Here is a 23118-nt window from a genome sequence, read left to right as displayed (position 1 = left end):
GGGAAGCCTACCTATGACAGGTGGGAGGGAGAACCTCAGACCTGCCTTGTGCTGCTCGGCTGCCCTCCTCACACACCTCATACAAAGCTCAGGTATTCTGCTCTACGCCGAACCCATCGCCCGGACATGGCTGAATTCCCTGCCAAAGTCAGCACACAGACCAGCACGGCGGACGCTGCCGGCCATGGAATCAGATTCTTCCTACGGCCGGACATGGCCTTCCTCAAGTCCATCCCGGCCATCCTCATGGTTGTTGAGCTTGTGAGTACCATGATGAGCACGTCTGAATGTTTCCGTCTAGGGATGAGGTCCAGGTATGGTGCTACCGGATGAGCCCTGCGTGTTCCAGGCTCGCAGATTTGGTGAATTCCATCCATGTAACCATAATGCTCTGCCTGGACTTTGAACTTGGACTAGAAGGGTCAATACTGGGGGGGGGTAATGTTTCCACCTGTCCGGGATTCAGTCCAGGTTTTGAATCATTTGTCCGGATTTTAGGCAGACTGAAACCCGGACACATTATTCAGACCAGGCTGTGGCTCCTAGGGTTGCCACCTCATCCCTTTAAAACAGAACACATATGAATTACACAGGTTCTGAGGCTAATTTAATTTAGATAAGGCTCCACTTGAGTTCAATTACCACCTTAATCAGCCACAGAACCTGTGTAATTCATATGTGTTCTGTTTTAAAGGGATGAGGTGGCAACCCTAGTGGCTCCCCCAAGTAACCAAAATAGTCGCACACAAATCTGTTGCTGTCTGGGAGCTGCAGGTGCCGGTCTGAGGGGCAGGTTTGGCATCACTGGGGGGGGGGGGGCAGGGTGATGATGTCCGCAAGAGCAATTTGGCCACACCCACATTTTGCTGCGGCACGCTATTACTACTCTCCTTAGGGCACCCAAAGTTGTCCCAGGCCGCTGAAGTGTTCGTGTTTGGCTTGAAGAAAAGGTGGCACTAGGGTTGCCACCTCATCCCTTTAAACCCGAACACATATGAATTACACAGGTTCTAAGGCAGATAAGGCACCGAGTGAGTTTAATTATCACCTTAATCAGCCCCAGAACCTGTGTAATCAATATGTGTTCGGGTTTAAAGGGCATGAGGTGGCACCCCTACTGGGGGGGGGGGGCTTAGCAATGAAAGTTCTTCTATTAAAGCCTAACCAAGCTGCTTACAAGCTGTCCAGCCACTGTACGGCATTTGTGGCTATTGTCCTTTCATTAACACACTACAATGTTTAATTCAAGAAAAAAGGTGGTGGAGGGTTAGGGCTGCCGCCTCATCCCTTTAAACCCAAACACATATGAATTACACGGGTTCTGAGGCTAATTTAATGCAGATAAGGCACAGAGTGAGTTTAATTACCACTTTAATCAGCCACAGAACCTGTGCAATTCATATGTGTCCGGGTTTAAAGGGATGAGGTGGCAACCCTCCCAGCAGCCATGTGTCAATGTGCATGGAAGTAGTTTGGTGTGAGCTGACAGAGGAAGGTGTTGTTGACGCGGGTGGTGAAAACCATGGTTTTTACCGCCCACCTAAAACGTAAGCCTTACGCCAGCTGCTGCAAATTTACCTCCGCACGCTTTTATTTGTCAGGAGGCGCTGCCTGCCAAACTCTCACCATTGATGTCAAAGGGGCGAGTCAGGTCTTGCGTTGCGTTGTGTGGCATTTCCCTGTAAAACCCAAAGATAAGCAGAAAGAGAAGCATTCAGTATCGCCACCTAGAAGCCGTTGCTCTACTGCCTTCTAAAAAGCGATCAACCACAGATCACTTTTCAGAGGGGAGGTAGACACCGTTTAAATTAAGCCTTTGTTGCTATTTAGTGATATGCTGTGCCATATTACTGTGTTACCCTCCCCCACACTTTTTTTCTTGAATTAAACACTGGAGTGTATTATTGGAAAGACAACAGCCACAAATACTGCACAGTGGCTGGCAGCTTGTTTAGGCCATAACATAAGAACCTTTAATTGCTATATGGTGATATACTGTGGATTGCAGTGTGGTGAGCTACGTATTTGTATGTATCCCCCCATGTTTATTAAACATTGGAGAGTGTTATTGGAAAAACAATAGCCAGAAATACTTTACAGTTTGTAAGCAGCTTGGTTAGTCTGTAAGCCCCCATTCACATCTAGGCGTTTTTACGCCTGTAGCGCTACGCCGCTGCCGCCAGAGGGCTGGAAACACATTTCCCTCTATGGAGATGGTTCACATCTCCACGCCGAACGCCTGACGCCTGCCGCCTGAAAAAAGGTCCCGGACCTTTTTATCAGGCGTCTTTCGGCGTTCGGCTAGGAGATGGGAAGCATCTCCATAGAGGGGGTCAATCTGGGGCACATCTAGGCGGACAATACCGGCGTTTTGTCGCCGCAAATTGCGGTACAAAACGCCGCTATTTGTACCGCGATTTGCGGCGACAAAACGCCGCGATTTCGTCCGCCTAGATGTGAATGCAGCCTAATATAAGAACCTTCATTGCTATATGGTGATATATATGGTGATATATATGGTGAAATGCTGTGCCATATTACTATGGACTGCAGTGTGGTGAAGAACATATTCTTATGTACACTTTGCCCATCTTTTTTCTTGAATTAAACATTGGAGTGTATTATTGGAAGGACAATAGCCACAAATACTGTACAGTGGCTGGACAGTTTGTCAGCAGTTTGCTTGGGCTGTAATAGAAGAGCCTTCAATTCTATATGGTGATATGCTGTGTGATATTACTGTGGATTGTACAGTGGTGGGCTACATATTCTTGTATACACCCTCCCCCACCTTTTTTCTTGAATTAAGCTTTGGCGTATGTTATTGGAAGGACAATAGTCACAAATACTGTACAGTGGCTGGACAATTTATAAGCAGCTTGGATAGGCTGTAATATAAGAACCTTTATTGCTATATGGTGAAGTGATATGTTGTGCCATATTACTGTGAATTGCTGTAGAGTGGGCTACATATTCTTGTGTACACCCTCCCTAGGGTTGCCACTAAGGATGAGCTCTGGCGTGTTCGCATTCTACACGTGCAGAGCCCGCCAGGAAGTGTGCACGGCACTGCGCTAATCACAGCCAGGGAGACATTTCCCGATCTCTGCAGCCGAGCATCGGGACAATGTCTCCCTGGCTGTGATTAGCGCAGCGCCGTGCACACTTCCTGGCGGGCTCTGCACGTGTAGCATGCGAACACGCCAGAGCTCATCCTTAGTTGCCACCTCATCCCTTTAAACCCGGACACATATGAATTACACGGGTTCTGTGGCTGATTAAACTCGCTTGTTGCCTTATCTGCATTAAATTAGCTTCAGAACCCGTGTAATTCATGTGTGTTTGGGTTTAAAGGGATGAGGTGGCAACCCTAACCCTCCCCCACCTTTTTTTTATTGAATTAAACATTGTAGTGTGTTATTGGAAGGACAGTAGCCACAAATGCTGTACAGTGGCTGGACAGTTTGTAAGCAGCTTGGTTAGGCTTTAATATAAGAGCCTTGATTGCTATATGGTGATATACTGTGGCTTGTTGTGTGGTGGGCTACAGACACTTGTGTACACCCTCCCCCACCTTTTTTCTTGACTTAAAGCGGAGTTCCACCGAAAAATGGAACTTCCGCTTAACCCACTCCTCGCCCCCTTACATGCCGCATTTGGCATGTAATTTTTTTGGGGGGGAGTGGGGGGCTTCAGGAGAAGGGAACTTTCTGTCCCACTTCCTCCTTCCGCCGAGGGGCTGGAAAGGCGATTAGCTTAATCGCCCTTTCACAGCCCCTCCCTGTAGGCGAGCGCCTGTCCAATCGGACGGCGTTCACGCATGCGCAGTGGGTGCCCGGCCGTGAAGCCGAAAGCTGTCACTGCCAGGTGCCCACACTAGAGGGGGCGCGAGGAGCGGAGCCCCGGCCGGCGAGGAGCTGGAGCCGTGGAGCAGGCAAGTGTCTGTTTATTAAAAGCCAGCAGCTACCCTTTTTGTAGCTGCTGACTTTTAATAAACTTAAAAAATTGGTGGAAAACCCCTTTAAGCTTTGGAGTGTGTTATTGGAAGGACAATAGCCACACATACTAAACAGTGGCTGGACAATTTATATTACAGCCTATCCAAGCTGCTTATAAAAACCTTTATTGCTATATGGTGATATGTTGTGCCATATTTCTGTGGATTGCTGTATTGACGGGCTACATATTCTTGTGTACACCCCCCGCCCACACCTTTTTTCTTGAAATTAACATTGGAGTGTATTTATGGAAAGACAATAGCCACAGATACTGTACAGTTTGTAAGCAGCTTGGTTAGGCTGTAATATAAGAGCCTTCATTGCTTTATGGTGATATGCTGTGCCATATTACTGTGGATTGCGGTGTGGTGGGCTACAGATACTTGTGTCCACCCTCCCTCACCTTTTTTTTTTTTCTTGAATTAAACATTGGAAGCACAGTAGTCACAAATACCGTACAGTGGACAGTAGCCACAAATACTGTACAGTGGCTGGTCAATTTGTAAGCAGCTTTGTTAGGCCGTAATATAAGCGGGAGAGACCAGGCAGGTTTTAGACATTAGAGTACATTTATTCTCTTTTAATGTTTTCATTGGTGTGCCAACTAGCCGCAGTCCTTACCGGAGAGCCCTGCCCGTGCTTCTGGAGGCCTAATTCAATTCATCTGAAGGGGTATGCAACAGAATAAGTGAGACACCCTTCCCTAGTTTGCATTCTCCACCGCTAGAGATCATTGTCCCCTTCCCATTGATGTGGGATTGCGGAAGATCTTGGGATTGCAAAGGTGTGGGAACCAAACCCTGGAGATAATCTACAAAGTGACGTTTCCTAAAACCGCTGCCAGGGCCGCCTCTGCTGTCTATGGTGCAATCTCGCTCGTTATCTTGATGCAAGGTTTCCTGTCCGGGATCTATTCCTTGCTGCTCCTGTTGGATCTGCAGATTTAAGTTCCCGTTTTGAGCAGATGAAGCGATCCTTTCGATTGTATTGCAATGAAATCCTTGTCTTTGTTTTGCTCCCTTCCTCCTCCCCGCTCTCCTCTCTTCTCCCTCCCCAGGTGCCCCCAGGGAACCATTGTGCTGCCAGGTACAAGTGCGACGATTGAACTGCCTGTTATCTGTAACCCTGTACTCTGTATCCATTACAGTCACATGTACGAAGATAACAGGGACAGTAAACGGGAACTTAAGTTTCTTGTCTCAAAAAACGGGGGACACAGAATTCTCATATCTCAGATTTCGTGGCTGAATTGTGTAATCAGAGGGTAAGCTCTGTGGGTCAGGAAGGGTGGCGGACAATGTCTTCGGCTACAGAATACATTGGACTCTTCATTCTTGTGCAACTTCGTCCAACTCATCAGCTGGGGAACGGCAAAGACGGGAAATATTTGGACTTCCTCTGAATGGTTCAGGCCACTGGTGATGCCCAACCCATACTGGCCCTTCTGGCACCCCTTGTGTGGCCCTTCTGGCACCTCTTGTGTGGCCCTTCTGGCACCTCTTGTGTGGCCCTTCTGGCACCTCTTGTGTGGCCCTTTCTGGCACCTCTTGTGTGGCCCTTTCTGGCACCTCTTGTGTGGCCCTTCTGGCACCTCTTGTGTGGCCCTTCTGGCACCTCTTGTGTGGCCCTGGGGCCCCAGCAGCCAACAGTTTTCCCTTCATAGGTGCTTACTCTTGGTTTGGTTTATTCTTTTCACACCATCTTTTTCTCTCTTTATTTATTAGTTTCGCTATTTGTTACATATCTTTTGGAGAAGATTATCCAATATGTCATTTGTAAGCTGGCTTTAGGGAGCACACCTGTGGAAGCACTGATCTGATCTAACCGTCTCTTCTAAAGAGACCACAATCTCCGTCTCCCATGTTTGCTGTCTCTGACCAGTCCTCTATCATGTCTGCAGTCTCTGACCAGTCCTCTATCATGTCTGCAGTCTCTGACCATCTCCTGTATCATGTCTGCAGTCTCTGACCAGTCCTTTATCATGTCTGCAGTCTGTGACCAGTCCTCTATCATGTCTGCAGTCTGTGACCAGTCCTTTATCATGTCTGCAGTCTGTGACCAGTCCTTTATCATGTCTGCAGTCTCTGACCAGTCCTCTATCATGTCTGCAGTCTCTGACCAGTCCTTTATCATGTCTTCAGTCTCTGACCATTCGTCTGTCATGTCTGCAGTCTCTGACCAGTCGTCTGTCATGTCTGCAGTCTCTGACCAGTCGTCTGTCATGTCTGCAGTCTCTGACCAGTCCTCTATCACTGTCCCAAAGAAAAGGTCTCCAAACTGTGGCCCATCTCCTGTATCATGTCTGCAGTCTCTGACCATCGACATCCAGTCGCATAGACCCTTAGGCTGCATTCACACCTTGGCGTACCTAATCGCGGCGTTTTGTCCCGCGAATTGCAGCGACAAATCGCCGCGATTGTGAATGCAGCTTACCCCCAGGTCCACATCTCCTATGCCGAACGCCGAAAGCCGCCTGAAAAAATGGTCCGGGACTTGTTTTCAGGCGGCAGGCGTACGGCGTTCGGCGTGGAGATGTGAACCATCTCCATAGAGGGCAATGTAAAATCATCTCTCCAGCGTCTTAGGGGCTGCTGCGGCGTCGCGCTTCAGGCGTATATACGCCTAGGTGTGAACAGAGCCTTAGGCCGGGTTATAGGCCATACATCTACAGAAGATCTCTGGTTGGGATCTTCATCTTCGGTGAGAGGCAGGTATATAGAAGGGGGAGGATTTCTTTCCTATCACATCACTTTTCCTTGGTTTGCTCTGGTTTGAAGTCACCAACTTACCTATGGGAGGAGGACTGTACTAGGTAGATTCAGTAAGAGTTAGGCCGACTTATCAGTAGATAAGCCGACCTAACTCAGAATCTACGCCGACTTATGTTTAAGTGTACGCTCAAACAGAGATACACTTAAACATATCTAAGATACGACGGCTTGCGCCATCCTATCTTAGATTGCAATATTTCCGATGGCCGATAGGTGGCGCTTTCATTGCGGTCGGCGTAGAATATGTAAATGAGGAGATACGCCGATTCACGAATGTACGTCCGGCCGACGCAGTACTTTTACGCCGTTTACGTAAGAGATAGGTCGCGTAAAGTTAGAGCTGGGCCCAAGTTGGAATAGTAATGTCAAGTATGGCCGCCGTTCCCGCCGCGAAATTCGAAATTTTTACGTTGTTTGTGTAAGTCGTCCGCGAATCGGGATTTACGTCGTATACGTCCACGTCGAAATCAATAGGCCCGTACGGCGTACTTAGCCACAATGCACACTGGGAAATGTAGGCGCCTGGCGCATGCGCAGTAACAAAAAAACGTCAAAAACGTGAGGTCAAGCCTCATTACCATTAAACACGCCCCCCCTAACACACATTTGAATTCGGCGCCCTTACGCCCGCCCGCTTTAGGCTACGCCGCCGTATATTAGCAGGCAAGTACATTGAGAATCATTACTTGCCTAGTTAACTTACGGCGGCGTAGCCTAAACACGCTAAGCTACGCCGCTGTAACTTTAGTCCATTGTACCTGAATCTAGCTATACATCTTTAGCCTTTTTTGATCATTATCTGATGTGTTTTTTTTTTTTTTTTTTTTAAAAACAGAACATTCACTTGTTTATTTTGTATTTGGACACATTAGAATTTACTGCAAATACGGATACCTGTTTTGTGTTCTGATATCAGGAATATGGACAATATGAGCATTCACTTACTTGGATATATTGGTTTTCTTGTGTATGTGTGTGTGTATATATATATATATACACAAATGTTTTGCCCTTTAATTTCTATTTTAAACTGACTGGGTTTACAATCCCTTTTAAGGCGCTTTGCTCACTTTAAACGGGGCCCTTGATTATGAAATCGCGCACCTGCGCTATATTTGGTAATAGAAGTAGAGGTGCGTTTTTGTTTTTATACAGGAAATGTGCATTAGGGTGTCATTAAAGATGTCTACATGGACTCTATAGATTTCTCTCGTGTCGCACATACAGAGATAATTATAGAGCTGAGCCCTTGTTTAGATCTTCATTACACAAGCAGATTGTTAAAACGCCACAATGAAAAAATTAATCTAATTAAAATTCCAACCCGCCCTTCATCCGATACCGCATAATTACATCAACAAGTCGCATTCATTCTGGAGATTTCAGCTTTATATCCAATGCTCCGTATTGAAGACAATAAACCGACCTGCACAATCCAAAGTAATACAGACACCCCAATCAATTCCTATTTTCTAGAACCAACAGGAGAACCCCCGATGCGATGGTAGTCCTCCGAAATACAATAATGGGATGACTTGACTTGTACAATAATGGGGGGGGGGGGGGGCTTGTATAATAATGGGGTGACTTGTATAATAATGGGGGGGTGACTTGACTTGTACAATAATGGGGGGGGGTGACTTATACAATAATGGGGTGACTTGTATAATAATGGGGGGGGGGTGACGTGACTTGACTTGTACAATAATGGGGGGGTTACTTGTACAATAATGGGGGGGGTGACTTATACAATAATGGGGTGACTTGTATAATAATGGGGGGGGGGTGACGTGACTTGACTTGTACAATAATGGGGGGGTTACTTGTACAATAATGGGGCAACTTGACTGGTACAATTATGGCACAACCTGACTGGAACAATAATAGTACAAAAATGGGGTGACTTGGCTTTTTATAAAAATGGGGGGGGGGGGGACTTGTACAATAATGGGGCGACTTAGCTTGTACAATAATGGCACAACTTGACGATAATGGGACGCCTTGGGCGGTACGATAATGGGACACCAGTCATCTCTATGCTTCCCATCCGGCGCTGTACGATTCTCTCTCCGGGCCCCCGATGGCACAGGAGAGCCCGGAGAAGCATCGGATGGCGGCGGGAGGAGGGGATGTCCCCTCCCGCCGCCGCCTATAAGAATGATCAAGCGGCGGAACCGGCTCCTCCCTATTTATTAAATGTCAGTCAGCGAAGCCGTTAATCATCCCGGGCTGACCAAATAATACAGATTTTATGTCCAATTTAGAAAGTCTGACGGTTTAGGACAAAGTGTGTGAAAAGTGAACATTCTCATCATGGGAAGTATAAATAAAGTTTGTTTGCAATGTAAACATGTCGGCGCCATCAAACTGGGAAGAAAAATGCACCACGATGTGCGTTTACACTCCCGGAAACATGAAAATCTGGTGGGTTTTTTCCTGAGCAGGTCCCACAAAGTCTTAAATAAGGAGTACATTTATTTAATAGAATTATTCACGGGACACCATGGAGTTTTTCTCACCCAAAATCCGGAGGCCCCCCCCCCCCCCCCCGTCTAGAATGTAAAAAAAAAATGTTACTTCTCAACGGCAAACTGGGTCCTGTGCTCGTGGCACCCTGGGGGGGGGGACCCCAAATGGCACCCTGGGGGGGGACGACCCCAAATGGCACCCTGGGGGGGACCCCAAATGGCACCCTGGTTGAGAAACATTTGTAGACAAAGACGCCCAGGACCTCTGTGCAATCCGCTCCGCTGATGTGTGAACCGCATACATTGAGAATCAGGCAAACTCTCCTGTCATGCGAATTGGATAGGGAGAAAACCTCATCCAATTCACATGTGTGATCCCGGCCTGACACTCTCTGGCACTCGAGTAGCATCAAAGAAGTGCAGGAACCTTTATGTGTTCAAAATCACGTTGGGGTTAAGGGTTGGGGTTACGAGCTAGGGTTAAGGGCTAGATTTAGGGTTAGAGTTAAGGGCAATAGCTAGGGTTAGGGTTAATGGCTAGAGTTAGGGGCTAGGGTTAGGATTACAAGTAAGGGTTAAGGGCTAGGTTTAGAGTTGGGATTAAGGGCAAGAGCTAGGGTTGAGATTTAGGGTTAAGGACTAGGATTAGGATTACAATCTAGGGTTAAGGGAAAGAGCTAGGGTTGAGGGTTAGAGTCAAGGACTAGGGTTAGGATTATGAGATGGGGTTAAGGGTTAGGGTTAAGGGCTAGAGCTGGGGTTAAGGGTTAGGGTTAATACAGTAGCTAGAGATAGGAGCTAGGGTTAGGATTACAAGTAAGGTTTAAGGGTTATGATTAAGGGAAAGAGCTAGGGTTAAGGGCTAGAGTTAAGGGCTACGATTATGATCTAGGGTTAAGAGTTAGATTTAGGGTTAAGGGCAAGAGCTAGGGTTGAGGGTTAGAATCAAGGGCTAGGGTTAGGATAATGAGATGGAGTTAAGGGTTAAGGGCTAGAGTTAGGGGCTAGGGTTAGGATTACAAGTAAGGTTTAGGGTTAAGTGCAAGAGCTAGGGTTAAGGTTTAGGATTACGAGCTAGGGTTAAGGGCAAGAGTTGGGGGCTTGGGTTAGGATTACAAGATGGGGTTAAGGGCTAGGATTACGATCTAGGGTTAAGAGTTAGATTTAGGGTTGAGGGTTAGAGTCAAGGGCTAGGGTTGGGATAATGAGATGGGGTTAAGGGCTAGATTAGGGTTAAGGGTTGGGGGTAGCGGTAATTGTACGTGTTCATGCTAACTCTATCAATTACCGCTAACCCCCAACCCTAATGATGACCGGTAACCCTAATCCTGAAATGCAACTTTGGACACACAAAGGTTCCTGCACTACTTTGTTGCTACTTGAGAGCCAGAGAGTGTAAAGTCGCATGAAAGTTGCACCAGATGAACAGAACTCTCATACTTTACAGTCAGAAACGCATGTTCAAAAACACAACGCCTGTGGACTCTCTTTTGTCAGTCGGGTGCTGGGAAAGTGCTGAGAGATGCAGAGATTGGGGAAATGTTTTGGTCGCACTGTTTTACACCTTGGGGGATCATTTATATCTGTGCGCGACCACAACGTCCAGCCACACGTGTTGCACGCATTGCGGTGTAGAGGTGCCATTCACACACTAAGGCAATGCACCTATGTTGCAGCGCACCGCAATACATGATCATGTACTATAGTGCAATGCGATACAAATTTTGTGTCGTGTCCGATTTTTCTGACATCGTATTTCACGCACGTCACGTGCAAAGAACGCGGCGCAAAAATGGAAATGGACGGTAAAGGAAACCTGTCACATGGAAAGGATAAAGGGGCTGCCACTGCTGGTCTATGAAAATGTCAGGATGATCCTTCGGCTTCAATACTCACCAAGAAAAGATAATAGTTTTGTGTGAAGTCAATGCCAAGAATTCCAGGAGACAGAAAACAAAGTTGCTCAGCAACCGCAAATGCCGCTAAGCCGCTATAAATGCTAAATGGTGGAATTTGGCCGGAGTGCGTCTTTCAGGTGTGTTGAAGCCTTTCACCGCGTTTTCTTGGCTACGGCACGGCTTGTTGTGCAATGACACAAAGAGTTTCAAAGAATGTGACTGTAAACAAGAGAAATCCCATAAATCTTTATCTATAAATCGGGAAGATAAAATGACGCCAAACTCTGCATAGCAAAATAAAGGAGATCTCCACCCATAGAGAAGCCAGATTCACCTATAGGGAAGCCAGCTCCACCCATAGAGAAGCCAGCTCCACCCATAGAGAAGCCAGCTTCACCCATAGGGAGTCAGCTCCACCCATAGAGAAGCCAGCTCCACCCATAGAGAAGCCAGCTCCACCCATAGAGAAGCCAGCTCCACCCATAGAGAAGCCAGCTCCACCCATAGAGAAGCCAGCTCTACCCATAGAGAAGCCAGCTCCACCCATAGGGAGTGAGCTCCACCCATAGAGAAGCCAGCTTCACCTATAGGGAGTCAGCTCCACCCATAGAGAAGCCAGCTCCACCCATTGAGAAGCCAGCCCCACCCATTGAGAAGCCAGCTCCACCCATAGAGAAGCCAGCTCCACCCATAGAGAAGCCAGCTCCACCCATAGAGAAGCCAGCTCCACCCATAGAGAAGCCAGCTCCACCCATAGAGGAGCCAGCTCCACCCATAGAGAAGCCAGCTCCACCTATAGGGAGTCAGCTCCACCCATAGAGAAGCCAGCTCCACCCATAGAGAAGCCAGCTCCACCCATAGAGGAGCCAGCTCCACCCATAGAGAAGCCAGCTTCACCTATAGGGAGTCAGCTCCACCCATAGAGAAGCCAGCTTCACCTATAGGGAGTCAGCTCCACCCATAGAGAGCCAGCTTCACCTATAGGGAGCCATTCAGGAGGCGGCAGGATGTCTGCCACTGCGGCTCACTTTTCAGAGGTAGGTTGGCAGTGCCGCCTGTCTTACTGATGGATGTGTTGTGTTTGGGGGAATCTCTAATGATTTTATTCCTGGTCCTGTGTGCCACTTGTACATATGATGTTCCCGATTTTAATAAAGAGAATCACATCGGCTATATATAGAATCTGCGCTCTTTTTTTAGCGGCGCTGACAGTTCTGTATACAGGGAGATGTTTCTGGTGTGTTTTTTGTATATTCAGTCCCGATCTCTGAGGTTCTAGAGCTAGCATGTCTGCAGTCTCTGATCATCTCCTGTATCATGTCTGCAGTCTCTGAGCATCTCCTGTATCATGTCTGCAGTCTCTGACCATCTCCTGTATCATGTCTGCAGTCTCTGAGCATCTCCTGTATCATGTCTGCAGTCTCTGACCATCTCCTGTATCATGTCTGCAGTCTCTGACCATCTCTTGTATCATGTCTGCAGTCTCTGCCCATCTCCTGTATTATGTCTGCAGTCTCTGACCATCTCCTGTATCATGTCTGCAGTCTCTGACCATCTCTTGTATCATGTCTGCAGTCTCTGCCCATCTCCTGTATTATGTCTGCAGTCTCTGACCATCTCCTGTATCATGTCTGCAGTCTCTGACCATCTCCTGTATCATGTCTGCAGTCTCTGACCATCTCCTGTATCATGTCTGCAGTCTCTGACCATCTCCTGTATCACGTCTGCAGTCTCTGAGCATCTCCTGTATCATGTCTGCAGTCTCTGACCACCTCTTGTATCATGTCTGCAGTCTCTGACCACCTCTTGTATCATGTCTGCAGTCTCTGACCACCTCTTGTATCATGTCTGCAGTCTCTGACCATCTCCTGTATCATGTCTGCAGTCTCTAACCATCTCCTGTATCATGTCTGCAGTCTCTGACCATCTCCTGTATCATGTCTGCAGTCTCTGACCATCTCCTGTATCATGTCTGCAGTCTCTGACCATCTCTTGTATTACATCCACAGTAAACCTGGAGTTGAGACTTTAAGGGATTTGAAGTGAAATTGGTTCTCCATGATGGGAGGAAAGAACATTCTGAGAAGTAGTTTGTCTATAACGTTTGAACATAAATCTAACCATGTATGACCGGCTCACCTTGTGTATTTATGTATGTAGATTTTTCTGTTTGATAATTTAGCTTTCAGCTCATTTATCGGACATACGTGTCCCGCGGCTGCCGGCCTCCCCGCCCTCTGGTGTGGTATTTATGTATCTGATGGTGGAAATGCTCCCGGCGCCATTTTTTTAGCGCAATCTTCACCTTTTGAAGAACGAATTCCTCTTCACGTGTTTCTAGAAGTTGTGAATTTTTGGCAGCGGTGAGGAAGTTGTCAGGATTGGTAAATGATAGGCGGCTTATTATTACACAACACTGTCAGCGTGACCCCACCCCACCCCCGGGGGAGCACCTGAAACTCAGAACCGGTTGGTGTGATGAGGTCATAGTGGGGGGGGGGGACGCCTTGGGCAAAGCGTGAAGACAAAACATCGCAGATCCGTCCAGCGACTCGCCATTCCGGAAATTCTATTCTGTGTTATTCAAACACCAGACAAGGAAAAATAAATATTGGATAGAATAGGAATGCGCTAAAATTCCCAACATTCTTTTATTTCTGTCTGTGACCCCATTGGTTGGATTTCGGGCCGCATGAAACGGCCTGGAGGGTCTGTTGGCCTTGTGTGCCCTAGACTGTGTTTTTGGAGATGGAGGCAAAGACTGGCGCCTAGGCTGGCGGGCAGCCTCTGTACTATTGGTCTAGGTTCACTCTTCTGTGAGCTGCGATTTGCATGGGCGCGGCAGCCTATTAAAACGCAGGGAAAAAGTCCCTGCAGCACTTTAGAAGTCGCAGCCGCACAGGAACTGCAAGTGCAGTGCGTTTTTCCAGTGCGGGCAGGCCCGGATTTCCCACAAGGCCACTGAGGCCAGGCCTCGGGGCGGCAGGGTGCCAAGGGGCGGCAGTGGCATGGAGTCCCCCGACGACCGCAACATACAGTTGCTGTGGCGGTAAGTTGCTGTGTGGGGAGCATTGAGTGGGGGAATCCGCTCGCTCGTTAAGTGATTGCGGCAATGTCGCCAAAATCGCTTGTCAAATGTGTGTTGCTGTCTGTCCTCCCCTCCCCCCACATACCTTGCTCTGCCTTCGGGACTCCTCCGTCCTCCCCCCAGCCGCCGAGTCTGTCTCCTGTCCCTCCCCCCGATGTACACAGTGAGAGGGGTGAGCTGTGCTCTTCCCATCTCAGCTGTGACAGGAGTTCTAGCACAGTGCTAGGACTCCTGTTTTGGAGGTGACAGGGTCAATAAAGAAAACCTGTCACCTCCAATTGCTATCACACATGGAATTGTTTTCTCCTACTAACCGTGCCGCCCCTGTCCCCTCCGGTTGCCATTCTCCATTGATTGGGGGGGGGGGGGGGATTCGGTTGGCGGGGAAGGGGTGCTTTGTAGAACCTGGCCTTAGGGCGGCAGGGAGAGCAAATCCGGCCCTGAGTGCGGGAGCCATTTTTCCTGTGCATGCAGCTAGACATTAGGATTAATGCCACCCAACAACTACTGCGTTTTTCACTGTGCGGGTGGTTGCGGCTGGGGAAGCGGGCGTGGACCCACAGCGGGAACCTTTTTGAACAGGTGTGAACCCAGCCTTAGAGAAGAAGAACCAGGTCATGCCAGTGGTCCCTTCTGGGGTAGTGCTTCAGAATTCAGGTCAGAGTCAGGCCCCGGGGTCGGCATTGTGCTGGCAGAGAAGTAGAAAATCAGCAGACAGAATCCTAGTCAAAACTCCAGGCCGGGATCAGGAACCGGAATCGGCAGCAGACCTAAGAGGCGAGGGGAATCCAAAGAACGGTCAGAAGGAGCTGGTGTTCTGACGAGAAGGGTCCCCCCTATCAAACTGGCGACATTTAAGGGGGGCAAACTGGCGGCATTTGAGGGGGGCAAACTGGCGGCATTTGATGGGCACAGTAAGGCTGCAATTGATGGGTTTTTTAGTTTGTTTGCACCCCCCCCTGCACTCTTCTGTAGATGCATTTTTCTCGGTGTCCCCCTTCATCTTGACCGGAAGTGAGTAAAAATCTCTCCAAAAGGAACAAAGACCCCCCCCCCCCCCAAAAAAAAAACCCTAGACAATATATATATATATATATATAATATATATATATATATATATATATATATATATATATATAATCGGGGGAGGCGGCTTCTCCTTATCAGTGGTTGGTCAATCAAGTTGATGTGCACCTCAGTAGCTCGGGTGAGGCCGCTCTCAATAAAAAGGGGGGCCCTTTATCTGGGTGACCCAGAATTTAGGATCCGTGTGTACAAAGGCGAAGGGGGCGGGACCAAAGAACGCCAAATATTTTGTATCTAAGTGATCGCTCATAACAAGGAAACACAGAACCACCGATGCGTTTCGAGGGCACCAACATTCCTCCCTCCATCAGGGCTGCGGTTATAACAAGAAAAAGGAAATGGAATAGAATGTGGAAATGTCACAGAATTTATCTCGGCAAAATATCATCCAAAATAAATGATTGAAGCCAGAACCGGTCAGACCAGATCCTGAGCTATAAAAACCAATAAAAATAATAATGTCGTCATTTATTCTAACCTTTCCTACCTGTACTAAAAATACACGAATAGCCCCTCGCTGCCATCCATCCCGGCCCTTTAGGAAGATCGAAGTGCCAGGAGGCAGAGGCGGGCTTTCTGATCTGTGATTGGCTGTCACATGATCGGAAGCTTCCAATGCTTTAGGCGCTGTTCGTTAGAGCATACACTATATTACCAAAAGTATTGGGACACCGGCCTTTACACACACACACAAACTTTAATGGCATTCCAGTCTTAGTCCGTAGGGTTCAATATTGAGTTGGCCCCACTCGTTATTGTTGCTGTTGGGGGGGTCTTATGTTGGTGGGAGAGATCTATTGTTGAGGGAGGGGTTTATTGCTGCTAGCTTCCTGGAGATCTTTTGTTGCTGGGGGTTATCAATTATTTCTGGGGTGGGTCTATTGTTGCCGGGGGAAAGCTGTTGTTGCTGGTAGGATCTTTTGTTGTTAGGGGAGTCTATTGTTGATGGGGGGGGATCAATTGTTGCTGGAGGGGTCTGTTGTTGGGGGGGGGGGGGGATCTACTGTTTGTGAGGGGTCTGTTGTTGCAGGGGTATATATATTGATCCTGGCTGTAGGGGGGATCTGTGTTTTTTTAATTTTTTTATATATCGACACATTTCATACAAATTTGGCACCATAAAATGATACTTAATTTTGTATTCTCTAAAAGGTGCGGTACTGCTAGGTAGGTAGGGGTGGAACTAAGGGACATTACTCAGAGAGGAGGGTAGGGAGCAGAACCAAGGGATGTTATTCAGAGGTGGGTAGGGGGCGGCACCAAGAGACGTTCCTCCAGAGGTGGGTAGTGGGCGGCACCAAGGGACGTTCCTCAGAGAGGAAGGTAGGGGGCAGAACCAAGGGACATTTATTCAGAGGTGGGTAGGGGGGTGAAATCAAGAGACGTTAATCCGAGGTGGGTGGGCGGAACCAAGGGACGTTCCTCAGAAGTGGGTAGGGGGCGGAACCAAGGGATGTTACTCAGAGAGGAGGGTGGGGGTGGAACCAAGGGACGTTATTTAGAGGTGGGTAGGGGGCAGAATGAAGGGATGTTACTCAAAGGTGGGGGGCGAAATTAAGAGACATTAATACGAGGTGGGTAGGGGGCAAAACCAAGAGACGTTACTCAGAGAGGAGGGTAGGGGGCGGAACCAAGGGACATTTATTCAGAGGTGGATAGGGGGGTGAAATCAAGAGACGTTAATCCGAGGTGGGGGGGCGGAACCAAGGGACGTTCCTCAGAAGTGGGTAGGGGGTGGAACCAAGGGATGTTACTCAGAGAGGAGGGTGGGGGTGGAACCAAGGGACATTATTCAGAGGTGGGTAGGGGGCGTCACCAAGGGACGTTCCTCAGAAAGGAGGCGGAACCAAGGGACATTAATCCGAGGTGGGTGGCTGGAACCAAGGGATGTTAATCAGAGGTGGGTGGAACCAAGGGACGTTCTTCAGAGGTGGGTAGGGGGCGGAGACAAGGGGTCTTTTGGAGGAGGTGAGTACCTGCACCTATTCTCTGCCGTTCACAATGAAGGTCATGTAGAACAGATGCTTTGAAACGCCTCGTTGGAATGCACAAAATGCGTGTTTTGGTCGGTACGCTGCACACGTGTGATTGGGCCCCGATGGAAGCTGCAGATTTGTAAAAGATTAAAAGCAACTTTATTTTATTTTTATTCCCCTTTTTGAAATGACATCGTCATTCGTGAGTTTCCACTTCAATGTGTCTCTTTATTCCCGTCTCTCAGGTGTTTGGTCTGCTGGTCTGGGCGTTGGTGGCGGACAGTCATTATTGGGCGGTCCCCGCGTACGGCTGGGTGATGTTCGTGGCCCTCTTCTGCTGGCTGGTGACCCTCATCCTCTTCGTCCTCCTCATCTTCCAGATACACAAGAGACTCTCCGTTATTCCCTGGCCGATGGCGGTAAGTCCATCAATATTTTGATTACATTTTAAATGAAGTAATTCAGTGATACAAAATAGGGGATAGTTTTATGGCATTTTTATTACTAGTAATGGCGGCGATCTGCGATTTTTATTGTGGCGGTGACATTATGGCGGACACATCGGACACTTTTGACACCATTTTGGGACCACTGTCATTGATACGGCGATCAGTGCTATAAAAATGCACCGATAACTGTGAAAATTACACTGGCAGGGAAGGGGTTAACCAGTAGGGGGTGCTGAAGGGGTTAAGTGTGTCCTAGGGGGTGATTCTAACTGTTAGGGGGCGTGGCTACGAGTGACACGTCACTGATCGCTGCTCCCGATGACAGGGAACAGAGGATCAGTGACATGTCACTAGGAAGAACGTTCTTCAGCTCCGTGACACAATCGTAGGACACCGGCGGACATCGAGTCCCACGAGCACGGACACGGAACTCACGATTGCGAGCGCGCCACGGGCGGCAAATTAAAGGGGACGTACCTGTACGCCCTTTTGCCTGTCCGTGCCATTCTGTCGACGTAAATCTGCGTGCGGCGGTCCTTAAGCAGTTAAAGGGGTTGTAAAGTTTTTTTCTAAATAACAAACGTTCTACTTGCCTCCTCTGTGTAAGGGTTTTGCACAGGGGCCCCAAACCTTCTCTTCCGGGGTCCCCCAGTGGCGCTCCTCCCCCACGGAGAGCCGCATTCCATGGGGGCACTAGTGCAGACGCGCTCCCGAGTCATGCTTTGTCGATTGCCGCAGACAGGAGGACTCGGCCCCGCCCCCATGTCACTGGATTTGATTGGCAGCAGCAGGAGCCAACGACTTCTGCTGCTATCACTCTGTCCAATGAGGACCTGAGACAGCGGCTTGAGCTACTGGGCTCGTTCTCGTCAGATTCTAACTTCAGCTTGTTGAAAGAAGATTTGACAATAAAACCTGGAAGCTGATTGGTTACTCTGCACAGCTGCACCAGATTTTGCACTCTCCAGTTTTAGTAAACCCCCCATAGTGACAACACAAGAAGAAAAAGGGGGCGCCCCTGTTGCATCATGGGAAGCTTTTTGTTCCTGGTCAGGGATTGGACGCACACGGAGACGGAATTTTTACATCTTGACCTTCTCTTCCTCCAGATATTCATCTATCATGCCGCAGCCACTGTCCTCTATGTGACCGGATTCATCACCTGCGCCGCCTCCACAAAAGTGAATGCCTCAACCAACGACTTCAACAAGAGAGCCGCCGCCTCGGTAAGTGAGAGCAGAGCCCGCCCTGAGGGGGTGGGCGGGGCCGCTGATAGGGGGGTGGAGCCGGCCCTCCTGTACCGGGAACCCATCAGTTTAGCAGGGGGCATAAAGGAACTACCTTTGTGCGCATGCACAGCAATCCCTTAAGCCGTGGCTCCCGAGTTCCCTGGGCCCCATCAGTTCAGCAGCCGGGGCCCGGGGCAGAGAGGGGGCCGCTCTCTCACTTTTAAAGCAACCCTTCCCCCCCCCTTTGGGCACCGAGGATTGTTCTGCCTGATCCTGAAAACGAGGAAAGTCGCTTCCCTATCCCGGGCCCCGGATGCTGAATTGAAGGGGCCCCCAGAAACTTTGAATTGCTAGGGGGGCCACAGCTGGCAGGATTACTGCCCATGCTCTGTAAGGTATTTAAAGTCCCCTCTCTATGTAGGGTGGAGTGGTGGGGGCCCCGGCGATGTCAGGTTGTATGGGGGCCCCCACGATTTTTCAATTGCAGCAGGATCATGAATACAGCTCTAGGCTGGGTTGACACTTCAGGGAGAGTATATAAAAGCCAACACGTTTCAGGGGCTAAACTCCACCCCTTCATCAGTGTTTGTTTAGCCCCTGAAACATGTTGATTTTATAAACACACTGAAGAAGGGGTGAAGTTTAGCCCCTGAAACATGTTGAATTTATAAACAAATACTGGGGTCGAGTTTAGCCCCTGAAGGGTGTTGGCTTTTATATACAAGCCCTGACGAAGGGGTGGAGTTTAGTTCCTGAAACACGTTGGCTTTTATATACAAGCCCTGATGAAGGGGTATTGTTTAGCCCCTGAAACGTGTTGATTTTATAAACAATACCCCTTCATCAGGGCTTGTATATAAAGTCCAACATGTTTCAGGAACTAAACTCCACTCCATCAGGGCTTGTATATAAAAGCCAACATGTTTCAGGGGCTAAACTCAGGTGCTAAAATTCACCCCTTCAAAATATGGTGTCTCTTATATATATAAAAAAAAAAGCCCTGATGAAGGGGTGGATTTTAGCACCTGAAACATGTTTGCTTTTGTATACAAGCCCTGATAAAGGTGTGTAGTTTGACCCTTTAAAATGTTGTCGCCCTTTCCACCGTCACATGACTATACTCCTGACATGTAGTCACCTGATACACACCTGCTTTTTTGGGGTCAGTTGATGAACCCCATCGATCACCTAAACCCCTGATGACCTCTGACCTTTGTCTTGCAGTTCTTTGCCTGCCTGGTGATGATCGCCTATGGCGCAAGCACCTTCTTCAGTTTCACCGACTGGCGAGGTCCCGGATCGAACGCAGCTTCTGCTCAAGCCTGATCATCTTCTCCTGCAGACCCCATGTGTATATATATATTTTTTCTATAAAAAAAAAAAATATTGACGCAAACGAACTTTAACCCGACATCTCGCTCGTGAATCTGAACGCCACCAGGAAGTTTGACGGAACAATCGAGAAATCGGACAAAGTCTGAATATGCAGCTTCTAGCCCAATGGCGTTCCGGATCGGGGAGTGTGATGGGAGCCCAGATTGTAAAGATTTTATTTATAATGGTTGTCGGCTCACATTTAACAGGTTTCTACATATAGCTCAATTTCCTCAGGACATAATCAAATTTTACTGATGGTCATGTAAAATGCTTGCCTTTAATTAGATATTTATTTCCATACACTATTATTATATTATTGGACTTTCATACATGAGACGTACAGAACTCGAACCTTCTAGGCCGGCCTCTCAATGTTTTTTTTACCCCAGGGGAAATAAATCTTGGGTGTCAGGGAAGAAATCCATTAGGGGGTCAGTAGGAAGAATGCCCCTTACATTGGTGGTAGGAATACCACCCTTACAGACTGTCACTATGCAGGCACCATCAGATGGGAGATCAGTCAACCATAATTCGAAGAACCCCCAGTAACCTCGGGAGGAACCCTAGGGGGGGTTCCCTGGAACTTATATTGGGAATGTTTGATCAGAAAGATCCCCAGTGTCATGTTTTTGGTTCTACCAAGTGGTGTTGGCTCAAGGACTATGAAGGCACCATTAGATAGGAGGTCAATCAGCCACAGATCAATGTACCCCCAAAAACCTCTGGAGAAACCTTAGGGTTCCTTGGAACTCTGGTTGAGAATGGCTGATCAAAAAGGCCATTGGTGCCGTGCTACTGGTTCTGCCAAATGATGTTGGCCCCAAATTACTATGCAGGCACCATAAGGTAGGAGGTCAATCAACCACAGTTCAAAGAACCTCTAGCGATTTCCAAGGAACGCTAGGCTTACTCTAGTAGTAGCTAGACCTAGCGTAAGCCTAGCGTTCCTTGGAATTCTTATTGGGAATGGCTTATCATAAAGAACATTGGTGTTATGCTTCTGGTTCTGCCAAGTGGTGTTGGCCCCGGAATGATGCAGGCTCCATCGCATGCGAAGCCAATCAGCCACTGCTCAACGTGCCCACGACAACCTCTGGTGAAACCCTAGGGTTCCTTGGAACTCTAGTTGAGAATGGGCTGATCAAAAAGACCATTGGTGCCATGCTGCTGGTTCTGCCAAGTGATGCTGGTCCCAGAACTAGGCAGACACCATCAGATAGAAGGTTAGTCAACAACAGTTCATAGAACCCCTAGTAACCTCTGGAGGAACTCTGCAGATCCTCGGAAATGGCTGATCAGAAAGATCCCCAGGGTCATGTTTCTGCTTCTACTACGTGGTGTTGGCCCAATGACTATGAAGGCACCATCAGATGTGAGGGCAGTCAGCCACAGCTCAGGGTACCCATAACAACCTCTAAACAAACCCTAGGGTCCGTGGAACTCTGGTTGAGAATGGCTGATCAAAAAGATCATTGGTGCCGTGCTACTGGTTTTGTAAAGTGATGTTGGACCCGAAACTATGCAGGTACCATCAGATGGGAGGTCAGTCACAGCACAAGGAACCACTAGTAACCTCTGGAGGAACCCTGGGGGGTTCCTTGGAACTCTCATTGGGAATGGCTGATCAGAAAGAAAACTGGTGCCATGTTTCTGGTTCTTCTAAGTGGTGTTGGCCCAAGGAAGGCACCATTAGACGAGAGGTCAATCAGCCACGGCTCCAGTACCCATAACCTCTGCAAGAACCCTTGGGTTCCATAGAACTCTGCTTGAGAATGGTTGTTCTGGAGCAGGGGTCCCCAAACTACGGCCCTCCAGTTGTTTTGAATAGGGTGCTGTTGCACTACGATTGAACACCATGATGGACTTTACCTTAGTTTCTATAGTACCGTCATCGCACCCCATACTGGGCTTTGCCTTAGAAGGGTGCCGTAGCACTGTACAGAGTCATAGGAAGACACAAACACATCACCTTCTTCTGGAATTAAAGTGATATTTTGAATGTACTGTGGTGGTGGAAATCCCGATCCAGTGCAGCATGTGGGAGGTGTGCCAAGCTTCACCCCTCCCCCCAGAGTCAATGACTCCACCCCTCGATAAGATGACATTTTATTCCCGGTATCTCCTAATCCCGTATAAATGTTTTCTAAATAATCCATTGTGTGTTTTATTAACTAAAAAGTTTAGAGATCATTTTTATATATGATTTGTTTATTCTTTACTAAAAAGTTATCTACTGGAGTGGAGAGGGATTAGAACACACGTCCCCCTTCGAGGGGGGGGGGGGGACCATTTTCTACAAGAACAAAACAAAGAAAATCCCAACTTGGGTTGTCACCAGAACAGGAATAGAGGGGAAATCTTTTAATGGGGACACCCAACAGCCCAAAGAACCTACCGACCCAGCAAAAGTCCATTCCCTTTTCCAAAGTACCCCAAGTACATATTTGACCCCCCAGCACAATTCCACGCCCCTCCCAAACCCCCCCGCCCCCCAGCACAAGTTCACTCCCCTCCAAGCACATATATGCTCCTCTCCCCTCCCAAAACACACCCCAAGTACATACCTGATGCCCCCCACCCTCCAAACACAAGTCCAGTCCCCTCCTAAAGCACCCCCCCCCCCCAGCACAAGTTCACTCCCCTCCCAAAGTCCCCCTCCAAGCACATATATGCTCCTTACTCCACCTTCTAGAACAAGTCCTCTCCCAAAACACCCCCCCCCCCCCAAGTACATAACTGATGCCGCCCACCCTCCAAACACAAGTCCAGTCCCTTCCC

The 23118-nt window shown here is 48.4% G+C and overlaps 1 protein-coding gene across 1 annotated transcript; it reads left to right on the top strand.

Moving 5' to 3' along the window:
* LOC120917958 (plasmolipin) lies at positions 1-22536 on the top strand. Its single transcript, XM_040329599.1, has 4 exons — positions 1-261; positions 17531-17704; positions 18844-18960; positions 20188-22536. Exons 1-4 carry the CDS (start codon positions 127-129, stop codon positions 20287-20289), a joined length of 528 nt encoding a protein of 175 aa, XP_040185533.1. The 5' UTR covers positions 1-126; the 3' UTR covers positions 20290-22536.
* Positions 22537-23118: the final 582 nt, after the last annotated feature.

The sequence above is a fragment of the Rana temporaria genome, chromosome 11, assembly GCF_905171775.1.
Source record: "Rana temporaria chromosome 11, aRanTem1.1, whole genome shotgun sequence".
Lineage (NCBI taxonomy): Eukaryota > Metazoa > Chordata > Amphibia > Anura > Ranidae > Rana > Rana temporaria.
Note: the sequence above shows the minus strand (reverse complement) of the source record. Positions and strands in the feature narration are given on the sequence as shown.

Bases quoted from the DNA above. Each gene is read 5' to 3' on its own strand.
- LOC120917958 (XM_040329599.1), top strand. From the start codon at position 127: ATGGCTGAATTCCCTGCCAAAGTCAGCACACAGACCAGCACGGCGGAC. The intron at 262-17,530 runs GTGAGTACCATG...CCCGTCTCTCAG, and splicing joins TCCTCATGGTTGTTGAGCTT to GTGTTTGGTCTGCTGGTCTG. The intron at 17,705-18,843 runs GTAAGTCCATCA...CTCTTCCTCCAG, and splicing joins TTATTCCCTGGCCGATGGCG to ATATTCATCTATCATGCCGC.